At 43.0% G+C, this 21139-nt stretch overlaps 1 protein-coding gene across 1 annotated transcript in view; it reads left to right on the plus strand.

Moving 5' to 3' along the window:
• Positions 1-29: 29 nt before the first annotated feature.
• IGHMBP2 (immunoglobulin mu DNA binding protein 2) overlaps positions 30-21139 on the plus strand; it is a 70759-nt gene continuing 49649 nt past the window's right edge. The window contains exons 1-6 of the mRNA XM_079991285.1: positions 30-163; positions 3501-3670; positions 10779-10971; positions 11484-11581; positions 15790-15953; positions 16730-16930. Coding sequence (XP_079847411.1) covers positions 78-163; positions 3501-3670; positions 10779-10971; positions 11484-11581; positions 15790-15953; positions 16730-16930 — 912 coding nt within the window. The 5' untranslated portion in view covers positions 30-77. The remainder of the gene's footprint in view (positions 164-3500; positions 3671-10778; positions 10972-11483; positions 11582-15789; positions 15954-16729; positions 16931-21139) is intronic.

The raw sequence follows: 21139 nt of genomic DNA on the forward strand, positions 1-21139 counted from the left end.
GCGTCCGTTGCCTATTCCCGCGCGGAATCCTTCGCCGTGAAGCCTTCCCACCCCTCACTCCCACGGAGGTTTCCGCGATGGCGACGGCGGTGGTTCAGGATTTTGTCTCTCGGCAGCTGGAGATGCTAAAGGAGGAAAGGGAGGCCGAGATTTCGGAAGCCAGGTATCGCCGGCGGCTAGTGGACAGTTGCTTTCGTAGGGTTCCTAAGGTCCCCTCACAAACGAAGCAGTGTGACTTATATTCCCGAAGGGGAAACAAAACTATATAAAGCGAAGTACGGAATTTGAAATTTATATTAAAAAGGTTTCCCAGTTACCTCTGGTTTGGCATACTATATCTTGGTTTACAAAAAATCCTGAGGAGACTTGCTGAGGAGCAAGCCCCGCTGAATACTGTGGAACTTTATACTGAGGAAATATGTTTATAGGGAATTGCGCTGCCCGTGGGGCCTTTATGCACACCATCCGTCCAAAGCTTTTCCCGCCATGCAGTCAGCTTCCCTGTGGCCCTTCTGAGTTAATCTCTCCCGAGACACAAGATGCAGTTTTGTTTGCCTATCTCTGCACACATTCAATGACCCTAACTAAGCACGACTGCAAAGGTTGCAGTCCTGCACTTAGGCATTTCGAAGAAGCTCTCGCACACTGACCAATTTAGGATTTGCTTCTGAATAAACATGGGTAGGATTGCTTGGTGATGGGTGTCCAGGACTTTAGAGAAGGGGTGGGGGGAGTAAAGCACAGAGCCAAATACAGTAGCATTTCTTCATGAGGTAGAAAGTAATGGCTATTTTGTTTGGCTAGCAACGACCCGTAGTTTGAAAAGTTAAATGCATTGAAGATTTCAGGTGCTCGAAGAGCATAATATAGGAGTACAATAAAACCCACATGAGCTACTTAGTTGATCCTGGAGCTTGCATCCCCCAAAATCTAGTGCCTGTCAAGAGAACCGGGGTAGCGTACATGGCTAAGAGATTGAGCTATTAATCAGTCATGCCTCTGCCATGAATTAACTAAAGAATCATAGAATTGCAGAGTTGCAAGAGACCCCGAGGGTCATCTAGTCCAACCCCCTACAGTGCAGGAATCTCAATTAAAGTATCCATGACAGATGGCCATCCAACCTCTGGTTAAAAACCTCCAAGGAAAGAAAGTCCCTCACCACCTTCTGAAGGAGTCTATTCCTCTGTCAAACAGCTTTTACCATCAAACAGCTCTTCCTGATTTTTCTCCTAATGGCCTTAAGGAAGCCATGCTCTTAGCTCCCACCCCCAATACAAGCCCAGGGGAGACAGGAGATGGTCATAGTCTTATGTTGCAGGGTAAAGATTACAACTAGATTTTATAATTTATGTTTATAATTTATTTTCATGAGCTGCTGTTGGGCCTACTGACTGGCAATTTGTAGAAAGATCTGATCTGAATTTAGTGGTGCTAGTACTGTACCGTTGTACTGTATTGTTTGTTTTAGTTATTGCTCTAAATGAAGTAAAAGTTGTTCTAAGAATAACATTTTACTGGGTTGTGTGCTGCTCTGGATTTCTCTGAAGGGCAGTGTGTAAACAATAATACTAGTAAAGATGCCAATGCACAGAAGCAGCCTTTCGCTTACTCAAATCTATGACCTTAGAGCACCTTTCTAGAACCAAAACTATCAAAGGTACAGAATCCCTGTCTTGCAGCAAACCTGGCAAACCTTGGGCTTTGTACATACTTACCTGGGGGTAAGTCCCATTGAACTTACTTCTGAGTAGGCTAGTATGCACTGTTAGTAACCAGCAGCTATTGTAAATGGTTTCTGTTTCTCACAGTGAAAGTATATAGTTTAAGTGATACCATCCTGTTTCCTTATATCATAGTAAAAGAAACTGAAGTTTTCAAACTTGTTCAACCATGGGCTTAGTTGCTGAGTATTATTTTATTGTTATAAAGTAAAATGGGCTCTGCTCCCTAAAGATGAGTTAAATGTCTTAACACTTATTTAGGTGAGTAATCCTTGTAGTACTTGTTGGAAGATTTTCTAAAATTACCTGAAAAAGTATCGAAATAATCAGACTTTCAGGCTAAGGCCTGTATCCAAAGAACCATGCACTCAGTTCCTCACACCCAAGGGAACTCTAGATTTGTTTCACAAACAGCAGCCAGAAGCAAATTATTAATTGAAAGTCTCTCATTCCCTACATTCCCTGCAGGGCCAAGGGGAAAGCAGGCTTGCACACCTCTGTTTATAGCTCTGAAGTGAACTTTCAAAGAAGCTTTTCATATAGAGCAGAATAGCCCTGAGATATATTAAAGTCTCTGCCGCCTGTCAATAGCCCCTGATATCTCAATGCTTCCTGTTGATAATTGAATATTTTCCTGCTTTGAGGCTACGCGCAGTTGCCCATGGCTTGTCAGGCAGCCAGCATATGATGGTAGATCAGTTAGTGCAGGGTTGTTCAGTAAATTACTTCTGGATAAATGTAAATGTGGTATCTCTTATTTCTGGAGTCATTCTTTTATTCTACATGTGCATAGAATCTGTTAATCTTTGTACAGCTTGTAACTTCTGTGTTCCTTAAATTTGGCACCTCTTTTTCCCCTGCAGTCTTTTGATCCTTTGCAAATGTTAATTTATATTATGCAAATTACCAAGTGTCCATTTCCTAGTTTTGAGGCTAAACTAAAAGAAAAAAAGGTGGGTGGAGAGATGCCAAACGGTTTGGATTGCTGTAAAACTACCCAAGCAAGAATCTTAATTTACCCAGGCCTAGCATTACATGGACACTTTGTGACAAGGGGGGTCTGGGTAGTCTTGACACTTTCCACATCCCTGAATACACAGTAAGGCCCTTGTGTAGACACACATCAACCTGAGGTAGCTTAGAAAGTAGTGGTACTAGGTTCCTCCAGGTACAGGTCAAAGCATTAATCTGTAATCTCAATGCCCCAGCAGACATGAATGCACACCTACATTGTCTCATAGTTTTATATTATTATCCTTCTTTGGAAGGGTGCCAAAAGAGAAGAATTGTGCTGCAAAAAAAGAGGAAAGAGACTTGAATAAGCTTTGCATACACTATTATATATTTGCAAATTTAGAAATCAATTATGTAATCTAAATAGAAATATACTACGGTTCACGAAACAATAGTAGGGAAGGTAGTGAACTGCGGACTTGCTCAATCTGTTGCCCTGGTGCTAATGGTTGATGGGCTACTGCAAGACCCTGCTTTTTTTTCTTACAGTTTTATATCTTTAAAGTAGACTTGGACAGCCCTTCAAGTAGAGGACACTCTTTCCAATAAAGGACTGTCCTGTGACAGCCCTTTACATAGAGGACAGACCTCTGAAAATAGGACACATGGCCATTCAATCTAGGGGATGTTTCTTTGTTGTCTACCAGCATTTCTCTTCACATTCTTCATGGGCAGAAGGAGAGTGGAAGAGGACCAGACCAGATCTTAATTCATACCATTCTCAAACTTCTGAATCTATAACAATTTTATGTGTTTTTCCAGGGCATGGAAGGAAAGTTTCTCCCTCAAAGAGCTGCAGCGCAAAGGTGTCTGCTTGCTGAAACTTGAAGTAGCCAGTCAAAGAACGGGGTTGTATGGCCGTCTGCTTGTAACTTTACAACCTAGAAAGCATAGCTCAGAGACGGAGCTGCCCTGCAATAATTTTGGTCCTGGTGAGTAATCAGTTGTTGACTTCAATAGAAAGCAGACAGAAAAGCTATGCCTCACTGCATGACATCACAAGCTCTGTCTGTTCCAGCAGCAGGAGAACCATCCTTACTTATGAAAATTAAACTGTGAAGTAGATTGTTTTCTGGTTTTGTTTTAACACTAGTCTAGGTCAAATTTACTTGATGATTTCAGGTAGTTAGCATTCAGCTCAAGACTGATGAAACCTAGTGCTGGAGGGTATTTAGTTCTCCCATTCACTCTGCCTATGATGATAGGTGTCCAACAGTTTTGACAGGAGGAGCTGCCACAGAAGACTGGATGGTGCTAGATTGTGTGACATTTGCAGTGAGGAGAGGCAAAGCAGATCTTCGATTATATGGCAGCTGAACAGAAATTCATTAACTAAAACTCGGATGAATTCTGCTCTCTCTTCCAAGACCACATTCTGGCTCAAGTTTTTGAATCTGAGGAAGGTTTACAGACCTAATTCCTCAAGAACAATATGATTTGCCAGGGTAGTTCTCCATTGATTCTGTTAAAGAATATAATTTTAAATAGATACCGTATTTCTCGCCCTAAAGGACACACTTTTTCCCCTCCAAAAATGAAGGGGAAATGTGTGTGCGTCCTATGGGGCGAATGCAGGCTTTCGCTGAAGCCTGGAGAGCGAGAGGGGTCGGTGCGCACCGACCCCTCTTGCTCTCCAGGCTTCAGGAAGCTATCCCCCCAGCCCGGCAAGCTCCCAGAGCGATGCCAAAGCTGTGCGCAGCTTCGCCATCACTCTGGCTCCCGTTCTGGGGGCTGGGGTCGGGGCAAGCTCGGGCTTCCCCCAGCCCCGCAAGCTCCTAGAGTGATGCCGAAGGTGCGTGCACCTTCGCCATTGCTCTCGGACCCGTTCTGGGGGCTGGGGTCGGGGGAAGCTCCGGCTTCCCCCACCCCCAGCCCCGCAAGCTCCAAGAGCGATGCCGAAGGTGCGTGCACCTTCGCCATCGCTCTCGGACCCGTTCTGGGGGCTGGGGTCGGGGGAAGCTCGAGCTTCCCCTGCCCCAGCCCCGCGCCTGGGGGGGGGGAAATAATTCCCCCCCTTTATTCCCCCCCCCCCAAATCTAGGTGCGTCCTATGGGCTGGTGCATCCTATATGGCGAAAAATACGGTACATAATTATTTAAAGGGAGTAGACATGTAGAATGATCAGAAACTGGCTTCAAAGTACTTCCCTCTCATTAATTAATTTGTTTTTCAATCTTGTATGTGTTTACCTTGCATTTGTTTTTTAAAAAGGAAAACCAGGCCCTAAAATCTTTCTACAAATTATCTTCAAAAACAAAAAGCTTCCTAAAAAGAAACCCCATAGGTGCCTTTTAAATCTGTCTTTTTGGTATGGGAACTAAAAAAAGTTTACACTGCCTTTCCAAGGCAAACTGCAAAGTTGTGGTAGTAAATTAATAGTATGTAGACTGTTAATAGGACCATTAACATCTTTGTTGTTCACCAGAGTGCCCCACAGATCACAGTTTCAAAAATCATAGAATCATAGAGTTGGAAGAGATCACAAGGGCCATCGAGTCCAACCCCCTGCCAAGCAGGAAACACCATCGGAGCACTCCTGACATATGGTTGTCAAGCCTCTGCTTAAAGACCTCCAAAGAAGGAGACTCCACCACACTCCTTGGCAGCAAATTCCACTGTCGAACAGCTCTTACTGTCAGGAAGTTCTTCCTAATGTTTAGGTGGAATCTTTTTTCTTGTAGTTTGGAACCATTGCTCCGTGTCTGCTTCTCTGGAGCAGCAGAAAACAACCTTTCGCTCTCCTCTATGTGACATCTTTTTATATATTTGTTGTTGTTTTTTTTAATAATATTTATTAAAGATTTTCAAATATAACAAAAAAAAGAAAAACATCCAAATTTAAGACCTTATTTTCAATATCATCTTTCCAGGACTTCCCCCTCCCCACCCCCTCTTGTATTCCAATTCTTTCAAATAGATTCAACAAATTCTTACCCCAAATTTTAAAATTATTATCATTGACCCAATTTAAAAAAAATATTTTCCCATCCCCTAAAATCGACCTGTTCCCTTCCACGAGTTCCCCTCTTTAATATAAGATACAGATTAACATAAAAGAGTTAAAAAAAGAATAAAATATAATTTAACACCCTTTGGATTCCAAATTTCCCTCCCCCCTTTCCCGGTTGCGTTCCCAATGTCCATCAAATCCACTGTCTCCTGGAGCTCCCACATCTGAACCATAATCTAAGCCATAATCCTTCACCAGTCCGCTTTGCCATCTTTTTAGTAATCTTTACCGTCTTTTAATCATCTTTAATTTCAAATGTCCAATCTTAGAAAGGGTCTATCTTCCAACTTTGTCCAGTTCTTGTTTTTCTTGTTGTTCTTGATGTTCTCTCTTCTCCTCTTTTTTCTTTTTTTCTTTTTTCCCCCCTGCTCTCCTGCACAAATGTTCTAATTCCAAAAAGCTTGTAATTCCTCTACAGAGGCTTTATTATTCAGGAACAAAACATTACGTCAAGTCCCTTCCATTCTTCAATAGATAAATGTATTGTCTCCTTTAGTGTGTAGACCTCTGTAGACAAAATAGTGTTCCATTTCTGCAGTTTCCCAGGAGATAAAATGTCCGATTCAAATTCCATGCCAGCGATACTTGTAATAACCCACAGCTCCTCTAGAGGGATTATAGTAACTCAGTTTCATTCCCGATCTCACCCACCAGTCAAAGTAACTTATTATTCCTTGTTTTAAACAGTTTATATCCAATTTATAACAAATGTAACCAGCAAAGTCCTTGTAACAAAGTTCTCTTTTTGTTCTTCAGTTTTGGCAGCTCCTTTGACAGCTGTCAAAACCTCTATTTCTCCTCTCCAGGCGCTCTCACAGATCGCTCCCGGGGCTTCCGGGGGGGGGGGTTGTATTTTAATTCACATTCCACTCTTCTCCTCCAGCCCAGCTTATAATTTTCCATCGCGAAATTAATATCTTTATCAAAAAAAAAAGGTTGCACTCGATCTTAGTTGTCAGGTCCTTTGCTTTAGCTCCTCTACAACAGGGGGGAGGTTGACTTTCTTTTTATACCTCCCCTGCTCGCTCCAAATTTTTAAAAAAAATTATTCCCCTTTTTAATCCAAGTTCCAATTACTCACGGGTTGTTCTTTTAAGTCCAGATTTTCAATGGAAGAAGTCAGCGCTCTCCACCAAATGGCATGCGGCTTCGCTCGGCAGGGGAAGCGGAAGACTCACAGCACCACCCCCCCTGTCACCCGCTCCGCAGCCTTTAAAAAGGCTCCTTTGCGTGGTCGGGGGGGCGCAAACGGTGCCAGCCGAGTCACCATGCCCATGGGTTTCAGCGCCCATGGTTTTTGAGGGTCCCCGCGTCGCCGGCGCGGTAGAACCCAGCCCCTGCCGAGCAGACTCCCTCCGGAGCTCGGAGGGAGTTCGCCATTCGGCGATGGCGCCAACCCGGAAGTCGACATCCTTTTATATATTTGAACATGGCTATCATATCACCCCTTAACCTCCTCTTCTCCAGGCTAAACATGCCCAGCTCCTTTAGCCGTTCCTCATAAGGTATCGTTTCCAGGCCTTTGACCATTTTGGTTGCCCTCCTCTGGACACGTTCCAGTTTGTCAGTGTCCTTTTGAACTGTGGTGCCCAGAACTGGACACAGTACTCCAGGTGAGGTCTGACCAGAGCAGAATACAGTGGCACTATTACTTCCCTTGATCTAGATGCTATACTCCTATTGATGCAGCCCAGAATTGCATTGGCTTTTTTAGCTGCCGCGTCACACTGTTGGCTCATGTCAAGTTTGTGGTCAACCAAGACTCCTAGGTCCTTTTCACATGTACTGCTCTCAAGCCAGGGGTCACCCATCTTGTATTTGTGCCTCTCATTATTTTTTTTGCCCAAGTGCAATACTTTACATTTCTCCCTGTTAATCAATTCTTGATACCCCTGACCTGGTAACCCAGCTACTTTTGTTTTATTGAGAGTAGTCTAAGTCATTACACCGCTACTGTACAATCAAGCAAAATGGTTCAGCAGAGGCTCATGCCTGAAGTTATCTGATGTTTGCAATTAATTTAGGCAGCAATCCTGTTCCTACTTACCTAGGAATAGCTGCACTGAATTATGTGGAACTTGCTCTGAGTAGACAAACGTACCCACTACCCCTGTTCCATTCACCTTATTTTCTCCTTCCTTTGCACTTTATTAGCTCTTTCCTCCTCCCACTGTATTGCGCTTCTCCCCTTGAAGCCAAGATGACAGGGAAGCAGTGGGCAGTCACCTCTGAGGTTGTTGTTTCTGCACTTTGCTGCAGTAATGGTGGCTCTTCCTTGCATGCACCCTCTGTTTTCCTGTATTAAAACAGGACTGGGTATGGCTTGCTGCTTTGCAGTCTTAGATAACCGAAATCTAAGGCTGGAAAGGAAGATAGCTCTTCTTTCATCTTCCCAAATGCAGCCTTGTTTAGGCTGTTTGGCACAAACTTGTGTTCTGGTGGCTCCAAGGTTCCGTTCCAATATGTACAGGTGAGGGAAGAGTCAAATAGAACACCGCAGCACATTGGGAGCATTCTTTTTCTCTCACCCCAACCCTCATAGGAGAGAGACAAGTAAGTAGCCATGTTGGTCTGACGCAGTAGAAATATATAAAAAAAGATTAAAAAAAATTGCCCAGTAGCACCTTAGAGCATAGCTGTCAACCGTCCTTTATTTGGTGGGAAACTCCCTTATCCCAGTGCCGTTTCCCGCTGCTGTCCCGGATTGTTGATGTCCTGTAAATTTCCTGGGTTTCAAAGGAAGCAGCTCCTCTGCCTCCCTCCCTGCTGGCCAGGGAGGAGGGAGGCTCCAACTGTGTTGCTTGGCTGCGTTGCTCACCCAATAAGGAGTCTAAGAACGACTGGGGGGTGGAGCTTGCATGCCTTGTGCCGATCAAATCAGCCGCGTTGCCTGTGGACTCGCCTTTGCTCAGTGCTTCCCAGCGGAGAGGTGACAGTGGTTTTCCTTGCTGCATCCTCTTTGCCAGGTTGTTGCGCTGTGGGAACCACCGCTTGAGGCTTCGTTTGACTGCTGGTTTACTAAAATCCCTTATTTTGGCTGCTCATCCTTTATTTTCGAGGCTGCTGGTCCCTTATTTTCAAATCTGTAAGTTGACAGCTATGCCTTAGAGACCAACTAAGTTTGTTCTTGGTATGAGCTTTTGTGTGCATGCACACTTCTTCAGAGAAGGAGAGAGTGACAGATAGCCCAGACATAGTGGGCACATGTTTCAAATCTGAACCTGTGTTGAACAGCATCCCAAGGGAATCCTTTGGGGCTGTTTCTTTTGAGGAGGAGGAAAGGGGGGGGAGGATAGGCAGGTTAGCTCTTTAAGGCTAGGGGGGAGATTGGAGATTCACCTGGGGCCAATTCTTTCTTGCCACAGGCAATCAAGCAAATGGTTAATTGTATACCAGAATAAACTCCTCAGCTGTGCGTGATAATAGTAATCGGGGAGCAGCATGGCATTGCATCCTTGGCTATTTTAAAACAAAAGAATATTTGGAAGTGGATTGCATGAAGCTAGAGAAACATGAACTTTGGAAAGCGCCCCACCCCCGGCCCAGACTTTGAGAAGCACATAATCTCCCTCTGCATTGTTTCTGAAAGAGCACTTCATTTCTGAAATGCCAGCATGGGCTACAGAAATTGTCCGTTGGGTTCACAATTGCTAGTGAGTGATCATTTTCAATTATGCAAAGCTGTGTTTCTCTCTTAATGAATAAATATTTCAGAAAGATGAGGGAGGCAGACAGGAGAGTGGAAAAAGACAGATGAAAATGTGGTTTCCTGTAGTTGTAATTGAGTGATGTGAATCTAAGAGAAGGTGACTTTCCGCCCTGCTCCTCAGGTACAAGCACAGTGGATTGATTTTATTCTGGCAATTTAAACTGGCAATTCCTATAACAATTTAAGATGCATAACAATCTTTATTTAATTCATTGATATAAAATGAGTTTCATTGGTACTTGAATTACTTACTGAAGCAGAACGTATTCTCATTGCTGGATACAATCAATAGGGGTTTGTTGATTGGTTTTTGGAACTAAGTGGTGCTTGCATGGCTAACACTTGCTATATTTTAGAAATATAAATCTGTGAGTGTGTTTTAAAACTGATAATGTCTGTCCTGGGGGCTCTATATATACTGTGTGATTCTGGAGACTTACTATTAACTAAGGGCATCCTGGTATGCTGATCTAAATTCTGTGTGGGCCAAGATGAGAACTGGTTCAAGCCACTCAAAGATCCTGGCTTCCTTGAGATGTACAAAAGTCTGATGGCATGCCAGGTTTCAGTGTTCAACTAAAGACCCAATCTTCTCAGTGATGTTGCTGCCAGGTCAACTACAATGCCTGTCTTCATACTGAGCATATCGGATTGCACAACTTCTGCTTATTAATGCAATATGGCTATTTATCTTTTAAGAATGTATTGAAACAGTCATTTCCTGTGTTATTAAAACAGAAGTGAACAAAGTTGGTACCTTAAAAAAGCGGGTACCATTGGTGGATCTGTAATAGGATTCCTCCTAGTCTGTGTTTTCCCATCCAGTCCATATTACAGACAACAACCAGCCAGTGTGGGATGAACCTGCTGAAATGAAATAGCTGGGTGTTGAATTTTCAACTCAGTGCCAAGTTCTGTGCTTTTTCTACTCTGGCTTCAAGGTGAAGCTTCACAGCTGATTAGTCAGGATCTTGGTGGACATGTGGGAGGTGGAAATCGATCCTGGGGGGTGCAGGCAGCCAGTTGTGCGGAGCTGGATGGGTGGATTGCAGAGGGCTCCTGCAGTCATTCCTGAGGACTGGAATGTTTATTAGTAGAGAGCTCCATATAGCCATCACTCAGTGGAATACTTCTTATGTCCCAGGTTTAACCCCCCAGGTTAAATAAAGCTGTGTCAGACAATGGGAGAGACTACTAGGAAAGAGCTACTGCAAGTCACTGTAGACAATGGTGGGTTTGATGGGCAAATAACCAAACCTGGTATAGGGCCATGTTGCATGCTATTCTGTATCCTGAATGTTCTTCTCTGTTTCATCTGCAGGTGACATTGTTGGACTTTATGAAACAGCAGGCCAAGGTGATCAGCTCTCCACAGGACTTGTCACCCGTATAGCCCCCAAATCAATCACGATTGCAATTGATGAGCCTCAAAGTAACCTTGTGAGCTTGGACCAGGGGAACTCCTATCGTCTGCTGAAACTTACCAACGATGTCACATACAAGAGGCTTAAAAAGTAAAGCTACTAATATAGGACAGGTCTTGTTTTATTGTGTACCTGAAACGGATAGTAAGCATGCCTTTCTTTTCAAAAGTTGTAAAAAATAATGGGGAGAAGGTATGTTGTTCTCCCACCCCCTCCCTTTTCCGTATTATCACAGGGCAACAAACTTTGTACAAGGGCTCCAAATGCCAGATTTGGTGTTGTAGGTACTCACTACTTATAAGCAAAATAGTGGGCTTCCTTACCCAGTTTAGTACTATGGGTTCATAGAATTATAGAGTTGGAATGGAAGAGATCCAGAGTGTCATCTAGTCCAACCCACTACAATGCAAGGGAGAGAGGATATTCAGCTTTTTCTCCCCTCCCCCACCAAAAAAACCCTCTTCAATCCAAAGACTGCAGAGATGAACAACACCCAGCTCTTGAAGTTTACAGCAGAAGTTTATTCATGTTTGAGAATATTGTCTGAGTTTTAAAGGAATTGTTTTTAAGATTCACTCCCTTTGTATTATTTTCTGTGGCAGGGCCTTAAACACACTTAGTCAATATCGCTCCGGGCCTGCATCTGGTCTTATCGACGTCCTCTTCGGTTCTTCTGAACCTAGTGATGCCAACAATATAAGTAAGAACTTTTCCTTCTCTATATAGAATGTGGATACCATGCTGAAAAATTCTGAAGCCTGGAGAAGTCACTGTTCCATACTGTTCCAACTATGATGTACAAATATATTTTGTTAGCAACTCCGAGAGTACTGCCTCGCCAATCTATTGTGTCAGTTGAGGAACAGTATCACTGGAACATCTGATGCAGTGCTAAGTGCATCTGGCACCACTGCTCTCTGGCATTGGCACTCCCTTACATGTGCATCACAATGGCATAAACATTTGTTGTGCAAGGAGCATGCATCAGTACAAAATATTGTTATGGAGTGTCTTCATAGATTTAGAATCCTGATGTCCTCAGCAGTCAGTGGAGCCAGACACCAAGTGGAGAGGCCACTCTTGTTCCACATGTCTTTCTCAGTATGAGGCAGCACCACTGAGGTTACTCATGAGGTGGGGGGCAGGGTGGGTTGTTGTCACCGTTTTAGATTAAGGTGCAGTGGCAGGAGCTCAGTTCTTGCTGGCTAGGCTGGTAAGTATTACACTTGAAAGTAGAGGATCTTGCTTGTGTGGTTGTTCAACAGCAACAGAAGAATAGCACAGTGATTCCTATTAACCAATATTCAATAGGGAATGTTTGTGTGGCTGTCTAACTGTCTTATGCGTGGTTTCCCCTTTTTCTTGTTTCCAGTTTAACCCTTACTGAGTACAGCTGGGAGGTTACGCAGCTATGATTCCTTAATGTAAAGTGTTGGTGAAAGCAGGAACAGTGCTAGGAGCACCCGCAGCTATCACCTTCCTGTAGACTGAAGGCTGTGGGGGTACCAACTGCATTTGGTTGATGCACAATTTCTGTTGGTGAGCAAGGCTACCAAACATTATTCCCCGGAGTTCTGAGGTATAGTTTACCCTTGGAGTTTTGAGGAGTCCATAATGGACCCACAAACTCAACAGGGGTATTAGATGTTTTTCAAAAGGGCATCTTTAGAACGTGGTGGGGCCAGAAATTAATAGAGGACAGACAGACAATGGCAATTTGTCAGAATGGTTGCAAGATCCTGTCATGAGATGCAACCCACCAGCATTCATGCTCTGCATCCTTCATTCATTTTAATGGGCACCGTGCCAGTATTCACAGTAGTGTCCCCCACCAGCTAGTCTTAAACATTCCAGTTTCAGTTACTTATCCCTGTTCTCTGTCACCCAGGAGTCACCTGGGCCAACAGTTCTGGTGCCAAGAAAAACACCATGACTTACACAATATAACAGGTCTTAAGTTTCAGCTGCATGTTACAGGTACTTTTACTTATTGTGTGAACTGAGCAGTCTAGTTGTTCTCAAGAATAATATGTGGGACGAAAAGGTCACAGTCCTATAATATCCTGTTTCTAGTGAACAATGCAGTACACGACTGCTTATCTAATTCAACTGCTGGAGAAAGGTGGCACATACTTTCTGATGCAGATGTTTGCCAGAAGGTTAGTCAGTGTGTCAGGGCCAATCTGCATGCTTGGAAGAATCATATCATAGAGCTCAATTATCCTATTTCCAAAGCAGGTGGTAGCACACATTTGCATTCTCCTTTCCATAAAAAGCTATCTTCACACTCAAGACTAGCTCAGCAGGGGGACAGCTAGGCCTAGGCTAGCACCTGTGAATCCTGTATTAATTAATTAAATGTATATCCTCTTCCAAAGGAGCCCAGGGTGGCAGACAACAAAACAATAAAAAGCATCTTGAACCATTTCAATGCAGATACAGGCTGGGAAAGAACTCCACGTAAAAGGCTTTTTGGAAAAGGAATAATGATAGCTGGTAACCACCAGAGGTCAGCATTCTCCTATGAGCAGCATATGCTTAAGCCACCTTGTAACTGCTCTTACTTTTCTTCTCATCTTCTCTTGAAAAGTACTTATTCCATTTTTTAAGGAATCTGTATGAAGGATGTCTTTGTGCAGCTGTGTGAACGTTCTGGTGCTGCTAAGGAGGATGCAAGAAGCTTGTTAGGTCTGCATTGCTGTGCTGCTTCAAAGTGGCTTTCTCTTTGGTCAGGCCTGGCTGGGCTTGAGTCATGGCACCTGCCCATTTTTCTGAGCTGCTGCTTAGTGGGTTTCCCAGAATGCTTATGTACATATAGTGTGCACACACTGTACTTCCTTTTATTTCGGCAACATTATTCAGCATACTGCCTTCTGCCTAGTTGTCCACCGTGTGCTGCAGTGAGGAATCCCCATTGCTCCCTGCTGCTGTGACCAGCCAGTCAGTCTCACATCACCTAGAAGTAGCAGCATACAGGAGCATGGCCAGCCACTACTACTCACTAAGTAAGTCCAACCTGCACCATGGGTCCAGCAGTGGCATTGCTGCAGACCCAGAAGGACCACCTGAGATGCCAGTGATCTAACTAGTTCATTCTAAGGTAGCAGCAGCTGTGGTTAGTCAGAGTACCTGGCAGCTGCTGTAGGCATGCTTAGCGGGTTGTATAACACTGAATGCTAGATGTAACAACATGCAATGGGTTGTGAGCTTTCAGAGGCAGCTGGCTGGTTGTTATGCGGTTCAGAATGCTGGATGGGGACTGGGCAATTCTTATAGGGTCAGGGCAACATTACAATAAAAGATTCAACCTTACTGTTGTGGGATGTTTTCCAGAGTTCAGTAACCTGTGAATTCACATGGAATGTATGGTAATTTTTTTTAAAAAATCCCATTTTTTAAAACAAAACCACAGAATCAGCTACAAGCATTAGCCTAGCCTTGCCGATTTCCCCTCTGAAGAGGGGAAAACCATTTCCTTCAGAAGTGCTTCCAATGGTAAAACAAATAAAGCAGTTACAGTTACTAATAAAACTGTAAAACAAATCAAAAGAAGGCTGGAAGAAATGGGACCTTAAGACAGTCTTTGAATGGTCAATGTAAAGTGTGCCTTCTGTAAAACTGAAAGGTGCAACCTGATGGGTCATCCAGGTGGAAATGCTAAAAACTGAATGAATTGGGGTACTTCCCTTTCCTGCTGTTTAGAATGAGAAACCTCTTGGCAACCTGGTTTAGCAAAGGTGACGCTCACTGCCCCTTCTGATGTGCCAGCTTCTTGCAGATACAGAGGAATTAAATTGTTAGTTCTGTGTCTTTTGCCAGCCTGAAATTACAAATGCCTGTTCCATGTAGCATTTGCCAAACTAACAATGAGAACTCCTACTTGCCAACTGTTCCTCTTTCATAAAAAAGAAATCCAAAACACCCTCCTTTATATTTTACTTGATTTCCTCTGGACCTTGGAGACCAAATGTTCTTCTGCTGATTACTGTAGCACTCTGACATCAAACAAACAGCAGGATAGAGGCCAAAGCCATCTTCTTTTATCTTTTGCAGTTGAAAGGGTAAAGTTTAGATATTAATTATATGAACTCCTGTACCATTTGCTGTGCAGAACATTTTTAGCGTCTCAAGTCTGCTCTGAAAGTGTTCTCACTGTGTTCAAGACAAATGTACATCTACTTTTGAAATCTTGATCTCATTTATCTTTGCACGGCTGGATAGGATATTATTTAGTAACCCTGTTTTGCAGATGAGAAAATGAGGCTGATAGATTGTATGACTTGCTTACGGCCATAGAAAAAGGGTTTCTGTCTAAGCAGGAATTTGAACATGCCTCTTGCACTTACAAGCTCCTTTGCAATCATTACCATGGTGCATATTGCTCTTCCCACTTTTATAGGATGCTATTAATGCTATTAATCATTCTAAGAAGCCCTGTCATACCTACTTAAGCAGTGCTGGTGTTTGGCCTTCTAGCAAGGAAGGTGGTTTTCTTTTTTAACAAAAGCAAAAAACCAAGAACTTCTTAGTGAGATTATGATGGTGGGATTTTTGTAAATGTGCTGCCTCTTTAAAATACATCCTGGCACAATACACTGACTTTCTATTCCAACACAGATTTAGATAATGATGCAGAATGTCTCTGAAATAGAGTTTGAAGACTGGGAATATTTGCAGCTAAACATAGTCTGTCTTAAAGGCAGCCAGGACTCAGTATGGGCTCACACTAGGGATCCTGACTCCTCTGAGTATTAACTTGGATGTTTCCTTTGTTGCAAAGGTTATTCTTGCTATCAAATCTGCTTCCAGGAGCAGCCTCTTATTTGCATTGTTGCGCTTTCTTTCTTTTGCAAATGTTCTTTGCGGGACTGAGAACTGAACAAATGCTCCTCCTGCTGCTTCTCGCAGAGCTGTTGAAGTACTACAATGAATCACTGGATGCCTCTCAGAAGGAGGCTGTTTGCTTCTCGCTGGCACAGAAAGAGCTTGCCATCATCCATGGACCACCTGGAACAGGCAAAACGACTACGGTGGTGGAGATAATACTCCAAGCTATTCAGCAAGGCTTGAAAGTGAGTGAGTGGGTATGGATTCTAAGGGAGCTGCTTGATGGCAGAACATAGTGATGGCCGCCTAATCCTGGACAGTTTTGTATGATCTGGCAGCAGCTCTCCAGGGGTTTGATGTCCCCAAAGGTTGGGAAACATAGCTGAGTCCATTACCATTTCCATTACTTCAGCCCAGCCATTCTGCATTTTACGACATGTTTCTGTGTCCCTTTGAATTCTATGGGAACTGGGTTGATAGCAAGAAGAGGGAGCATCACTTTATTAGCAGAGTATATAAGATCTTTTACATCTTTTACATCTTGTATTTGTCCCCATGACAGTGTGGCCCTCTTGTGCCCTAGTTATAGGTTGGGGAGTGACTCGGAATAGGTTGCAAGACTCCTCCAAGATTACAATAGATGGTGTTGGCTGGGGTGGATCTGCTGTTTGAACCCATTTGTCCATACTACTGAAGCACCTCTAACCATTAATTTGAGGTTCTCCATCCTCCCTACTGACCTTGTATTTTTTCCTGAAGCAAAACTGGGAGAGATCATAAGAAGGTAGTAAAATTACATGTCAGATCCTGAGGCCTGGGTTTGACTCTGGAATAATGAGAAACTTCATCATCATCATTATTTTTAAATGTGGCTCTTCCCCTGGCACTTATAAAAGGATCTCCTTTCCTTTCTGTTTTGAAGGTGTTTCTTCAAATTCTCCTAATCTCATTTTTTGCATATCTTTTTTGGCCATTTTAGTGAAACAAATTAATGTTTTTTAAAAATGTGCTCCTCTCCTAGGTCTTGTGCTGTGCTCCATCTAACATTGCAGTTGACAACTTGGTAGAAAGACTCGCTGGCTGTAAAGAGCGGATCCTGCGCCTTGGTCACCCGGCTCGTCTCTTGGAGTCCATACAGTGCCATTCACTTGATGCAGTCTTGGCACGTGGGGATAATGCCCAGATTGTAGCAGATATCAGGAAAGATATTGATCAAGCATTTGTGAGTTTTGCATTCTATTTTCCACAATCTTTCAGAATATGTTTCTGAAAAGTGCAGAATGTATGCTTCTGAGAAGGTATAAGTGCAATACAGTCTGATGCAGGCATGGCCAAACTTGGCCCTCCAGATGTTTGGGGACTGCAACTCCCATCATCCCCAGCTAGCAGGACCAGTGGTCAGGGATGATGGGAATTGTAGTCCCAAAACATCTGGAGGGCCAAGTTTGGCCATGCCTGGTCTGATGTATGAAATATTCAGAATCATGGGATTGCTTTTTGTTTTTCAAAGAAGCAAGCACATAGCCCTCATTGTTGTGGAGGGCAATTCTGACATGTGTGTAGGCAGTGTAAAGTTGGAGGGTCAAAATCAGGGTAATTTATTTATTTGCTAATTTTATTTGTAAAATCTACAAACAGGAATAATAGCATAATACACATAGCTCTGAAACACCAAAGCAGATTTAACCAAGGCCCACTCTCCAAACTTAGGAAAATGCACATTTTTGGGCTCTCATTCAGCCTATTATCTCATCCAGGCACTGATTCAGAAGATATGAGTCTATGTCTTAGGTCTATGTCTAGAAAAAAATGTGATCTGTGAAGTAGCTGTATATAATCAGACCTATCTCACTTTTTCATGACAAGTGTATATATGACTGCTGGACTCAGTAGAACAGCAAAATACTTAAGGAGAGATTAAAAAGCATAACCTCTTCCTTACTGGAGCTTAGTAAGTGTTAGCACTGCCCCCTTTTAGCTCTGGCCTTTGCTTTTTAGGTCAAGGCTGAGTCATTGGATGAACAGAATAAATGACATCTGCTTTCATGGAAACCCGCCCCCACATTGAAGCTCATTGGGGCTGAATGGGGTAGTGATTTCTGAATTCTCCATATTTCTTTTTCCTGATCACCACCCAAGTAGAGAATGCAATGCACCCATAGCATTACCACTTAAAAGTATTGGAAGAAAATTCATTAAAAGTCTTGGTAGCTCAATTTGTTACATGTTCCACTCGTCGCAGCCTAGTTTTAGAGTTCTCTGTCATCCTCTTTATTTAATTTCCTGCTTTAAACTTAATTTAAAATGTGGCACTAATTTAATTGGGATATTATTTATTATTACAAATTATTGCATTTCTTTCCCAGTGACATTGTACAAAATGGCTTCATAATTAAATTAAATGCACTATGCTGGGAATTTGTCCACTATCACATAGAGGCATACCTGAAATGGGTTTCAGGACTTGGCACACACTTTTGCCTGCCCTGTCACCTTTTAATCCCCTTCAGTCTCTGGGAAATGATGCAGTAATGATATTTATTTGTCTTGTTTGCTCCTTAATACCTTTGCTTCTTTAGCACCTTCAAAATAAATAATAATAATAATAATAATAATAATAATAATAATTTATACCTCACCCATCTGGCTGGGCTTCCCAGCCACTCTGGGCGGCTTCCAACAAAGCATTAAAATACAGTAGTCTGTTAAACATTAAAAGCTTCCCTAAAAGCATTTTTACTAGTTATAATTAGTATTATTCTCATTTATTTACACAGTGCTTTATAACCTTTATTGTGCAAATTGTCACAAAACACGCACATAGGTAGGTGGCTGTTCCTCATATTACGCATGACAGGCTGCGGCTGAGAGATAGTGACAAGGCAAGCGTTGGAACTGGAAGTTTAACCCAGGTCACCCAGATTTATGTATGCTTTGCTGTAAATAAGCTTTCTTATGATACCTTCTAGATCTCTTTCCATCCAATCCCTGGTTAGCAGCTGACTCAGGAGAGCCACTCAGCGTATTGGGATGGAGAGTCCCAGGCCTGAGATGCTGTTTGCTCTACACGTTCCTCTGTCACTTGTTGTTGTTTAGTCGTTTAGTCATTCAGTCGTTTAGTCGTGTCTGACTCTTCGTGACCCCATGGACCAGAGCACGCCAGGCACTCCTGTCTTCGACTGCCTCCCGCAGTTTGGTCAGACTCATGTTTGTAGCTTCGAGAACACTGTCCAACCATCTCATCCTCTGTTGTCCCCTTCTCCTTGTGCCCTCCATCTTTCCCAGCATCAGGGTCTTTTCCAGGGAGTCTTCTCTTCTCATGAGGTGGCCAAAGTACTGGAGCCTCAGCTTCACGATCTGTCCTTCCAGTGAGCACTCAGGGCTGATTTCCTTAAGAATGGATACGTTTGATCTTCTTGCAGTCCATGGGACTCTCAAGAGTCTCCTCCAGCACCATAATTCAAAAGCATCAATTCTACGGCGATCAGCCTTCTTTATGGTCCAGCTCTCACTTCCATACATCCTCTGTCACTATTATCCTTTAAAGATATATTTACACACCCGACAGTGGCAATCTAGAACAGAGTTTGGTTGGGTGGGGGGGATTTCCTGTGTGGTATTGGCATTTCAGAGGGATGAAGTTGGAGCAGGGGGTGGAATGAATGCAGTGCTTGTTTTTATTTGCAATTGATAGAAGTGTGGGTGCCAGAACAAAATGTTTGCCATGGGTAGCAAAAAAAAACACCGGCTGGATGCATAGATTGATTGAATCATATGCAGGTGTGAATGCTAACTAGACAGAGTCCATCCTGTGAAGTCAAATCTCCCCCCCCCCTCTCTTTTTCTTTTGTATATCAAGAAATAAGGCAAGGAACATATGCTCAGTTTTGACTTGCCAAACCAAATGCAGGCTGCTGGTCACGCTACGTTTTCCAATAGTCCATGGCCACAAGAAGTTTAGAGGTCTACACACCGCAAGGTTATTTACTGGGTGGGGGGGAGGTTGGTGTTACAAAAAGTAGCCTTTTGGCCATCAGTACATAAATGCTGCCTTCACTTTCTCCACTGCTCTGTAGGAGAGCTGCCTGTTTGTGAATTATGTTTGCCTTGTCGAAACTTTAAAAAAAAAACCCTAACAGGCAAACTGAGGTGAGAATGTTTTCTGGAGTGCTCAGAGATGAGCGCTATCCATTGTGTTCTCTGGAGCAGTGGTGTTCTGATGTACAATCTTCCCTTAAACTACAGTGGCCAGTGGCCGACTATTTAAACTAGAGGATAACAGGCAACTCCGCTGTTAACTGCAATTTATTTGTGTAATACCCCACACTGCACTGAGAGCTAGAGTGGTATACTAGGAGGAGGAAGACACCAGCATCCATGAAGGTCATTGGTGACCTTGAGTCATTCACTCTCGACCGTGCCTATTTCACACAGCCGTTGTGAGGATATAATTGTGATGCTGGTGGCCTTAAGCACCTCTTATGGGAAGGTTAGGGTATAATAGTCATCAACCTCTCTCAATAATGAAGTCTCAGTGCCCTCATACTGATCAGAACGGAACCAAAATGGACCCACTGAGAGACAAGAGGGAGGTATCAGCATGCTTGTGGGAGGGGGAATCCCACGTTTTGGAGAAGTTCAATTTAAAAAACTACCACAACCACCAAAATCCTAATGAGGGCTCAGTATGTTTAGCGGACACCAGGCATTGCAGAATGCTGTGTCAGTTGGAAGAGAAAACTAAGGGGGTAGAATGAATTAGCTTTTTTAGTCCCTAACATCTTATGATATCCTGGAGGAAGGCACACTGAACAAGAACACCCCTGTTAGGAGATGAATATATACTGCAACATCTCGTTGCAGTTTCCACTTGTACTGTAATAATATGCTGGGAGCTAAATGTTCTCCTTTAGTGAAAGCTACAGAGTTTGCCACTTTCAGCATTTTCAGATTTCTCTTTATAATAAGCTTTAATTGCTGGAGCAATGAAACAGCTCAGAAGTTGTTCCCTATTTTGGAGGAATCCAGGAGAGTGTAATTGTTTTGAGAGATTAGTCCCCTCCCAAAGCAAATTGCAATGAAAAGTAGCTTGCCTATCTCTCCAGTGTCTCCACAGCCAGCAATCATGGAAAGGGTTCAGCAACTTTATAGGTTTTGTATATTGCAGTTGCTTCACTTTTTACTTTCTTACTTTATTTCATTATTTCTTATTTTATTTTGTTGTGTCCCAAGAAAATAAAATATCCAGAATAGGTAAGATTATTATTATTTTTTGGATCATCTCCTAGCACAGGAGTATGAAAGACTTTCTATTATATGGGATATTTCTTGATTTCTAAACATGCCCCCCCCCCCGGGTTTGGTGCCTTAAGACTTTTTAGGCATGTTTGATATAGCATTTTGAAGGAGGCAACAAATGAGACACGCAGGC

This window comes from Podarcis cretensis (genome assembly GCF_951804945.1).
Source record: "Podarcis cretensis genome assembly, chromosome: 1".
Lineage (NCBI taxonomy): Eukaryota > Metazoa > Chordata > Lepidosauria > Squamata > Lacertidae > Podarcis > Podarcis cretensis.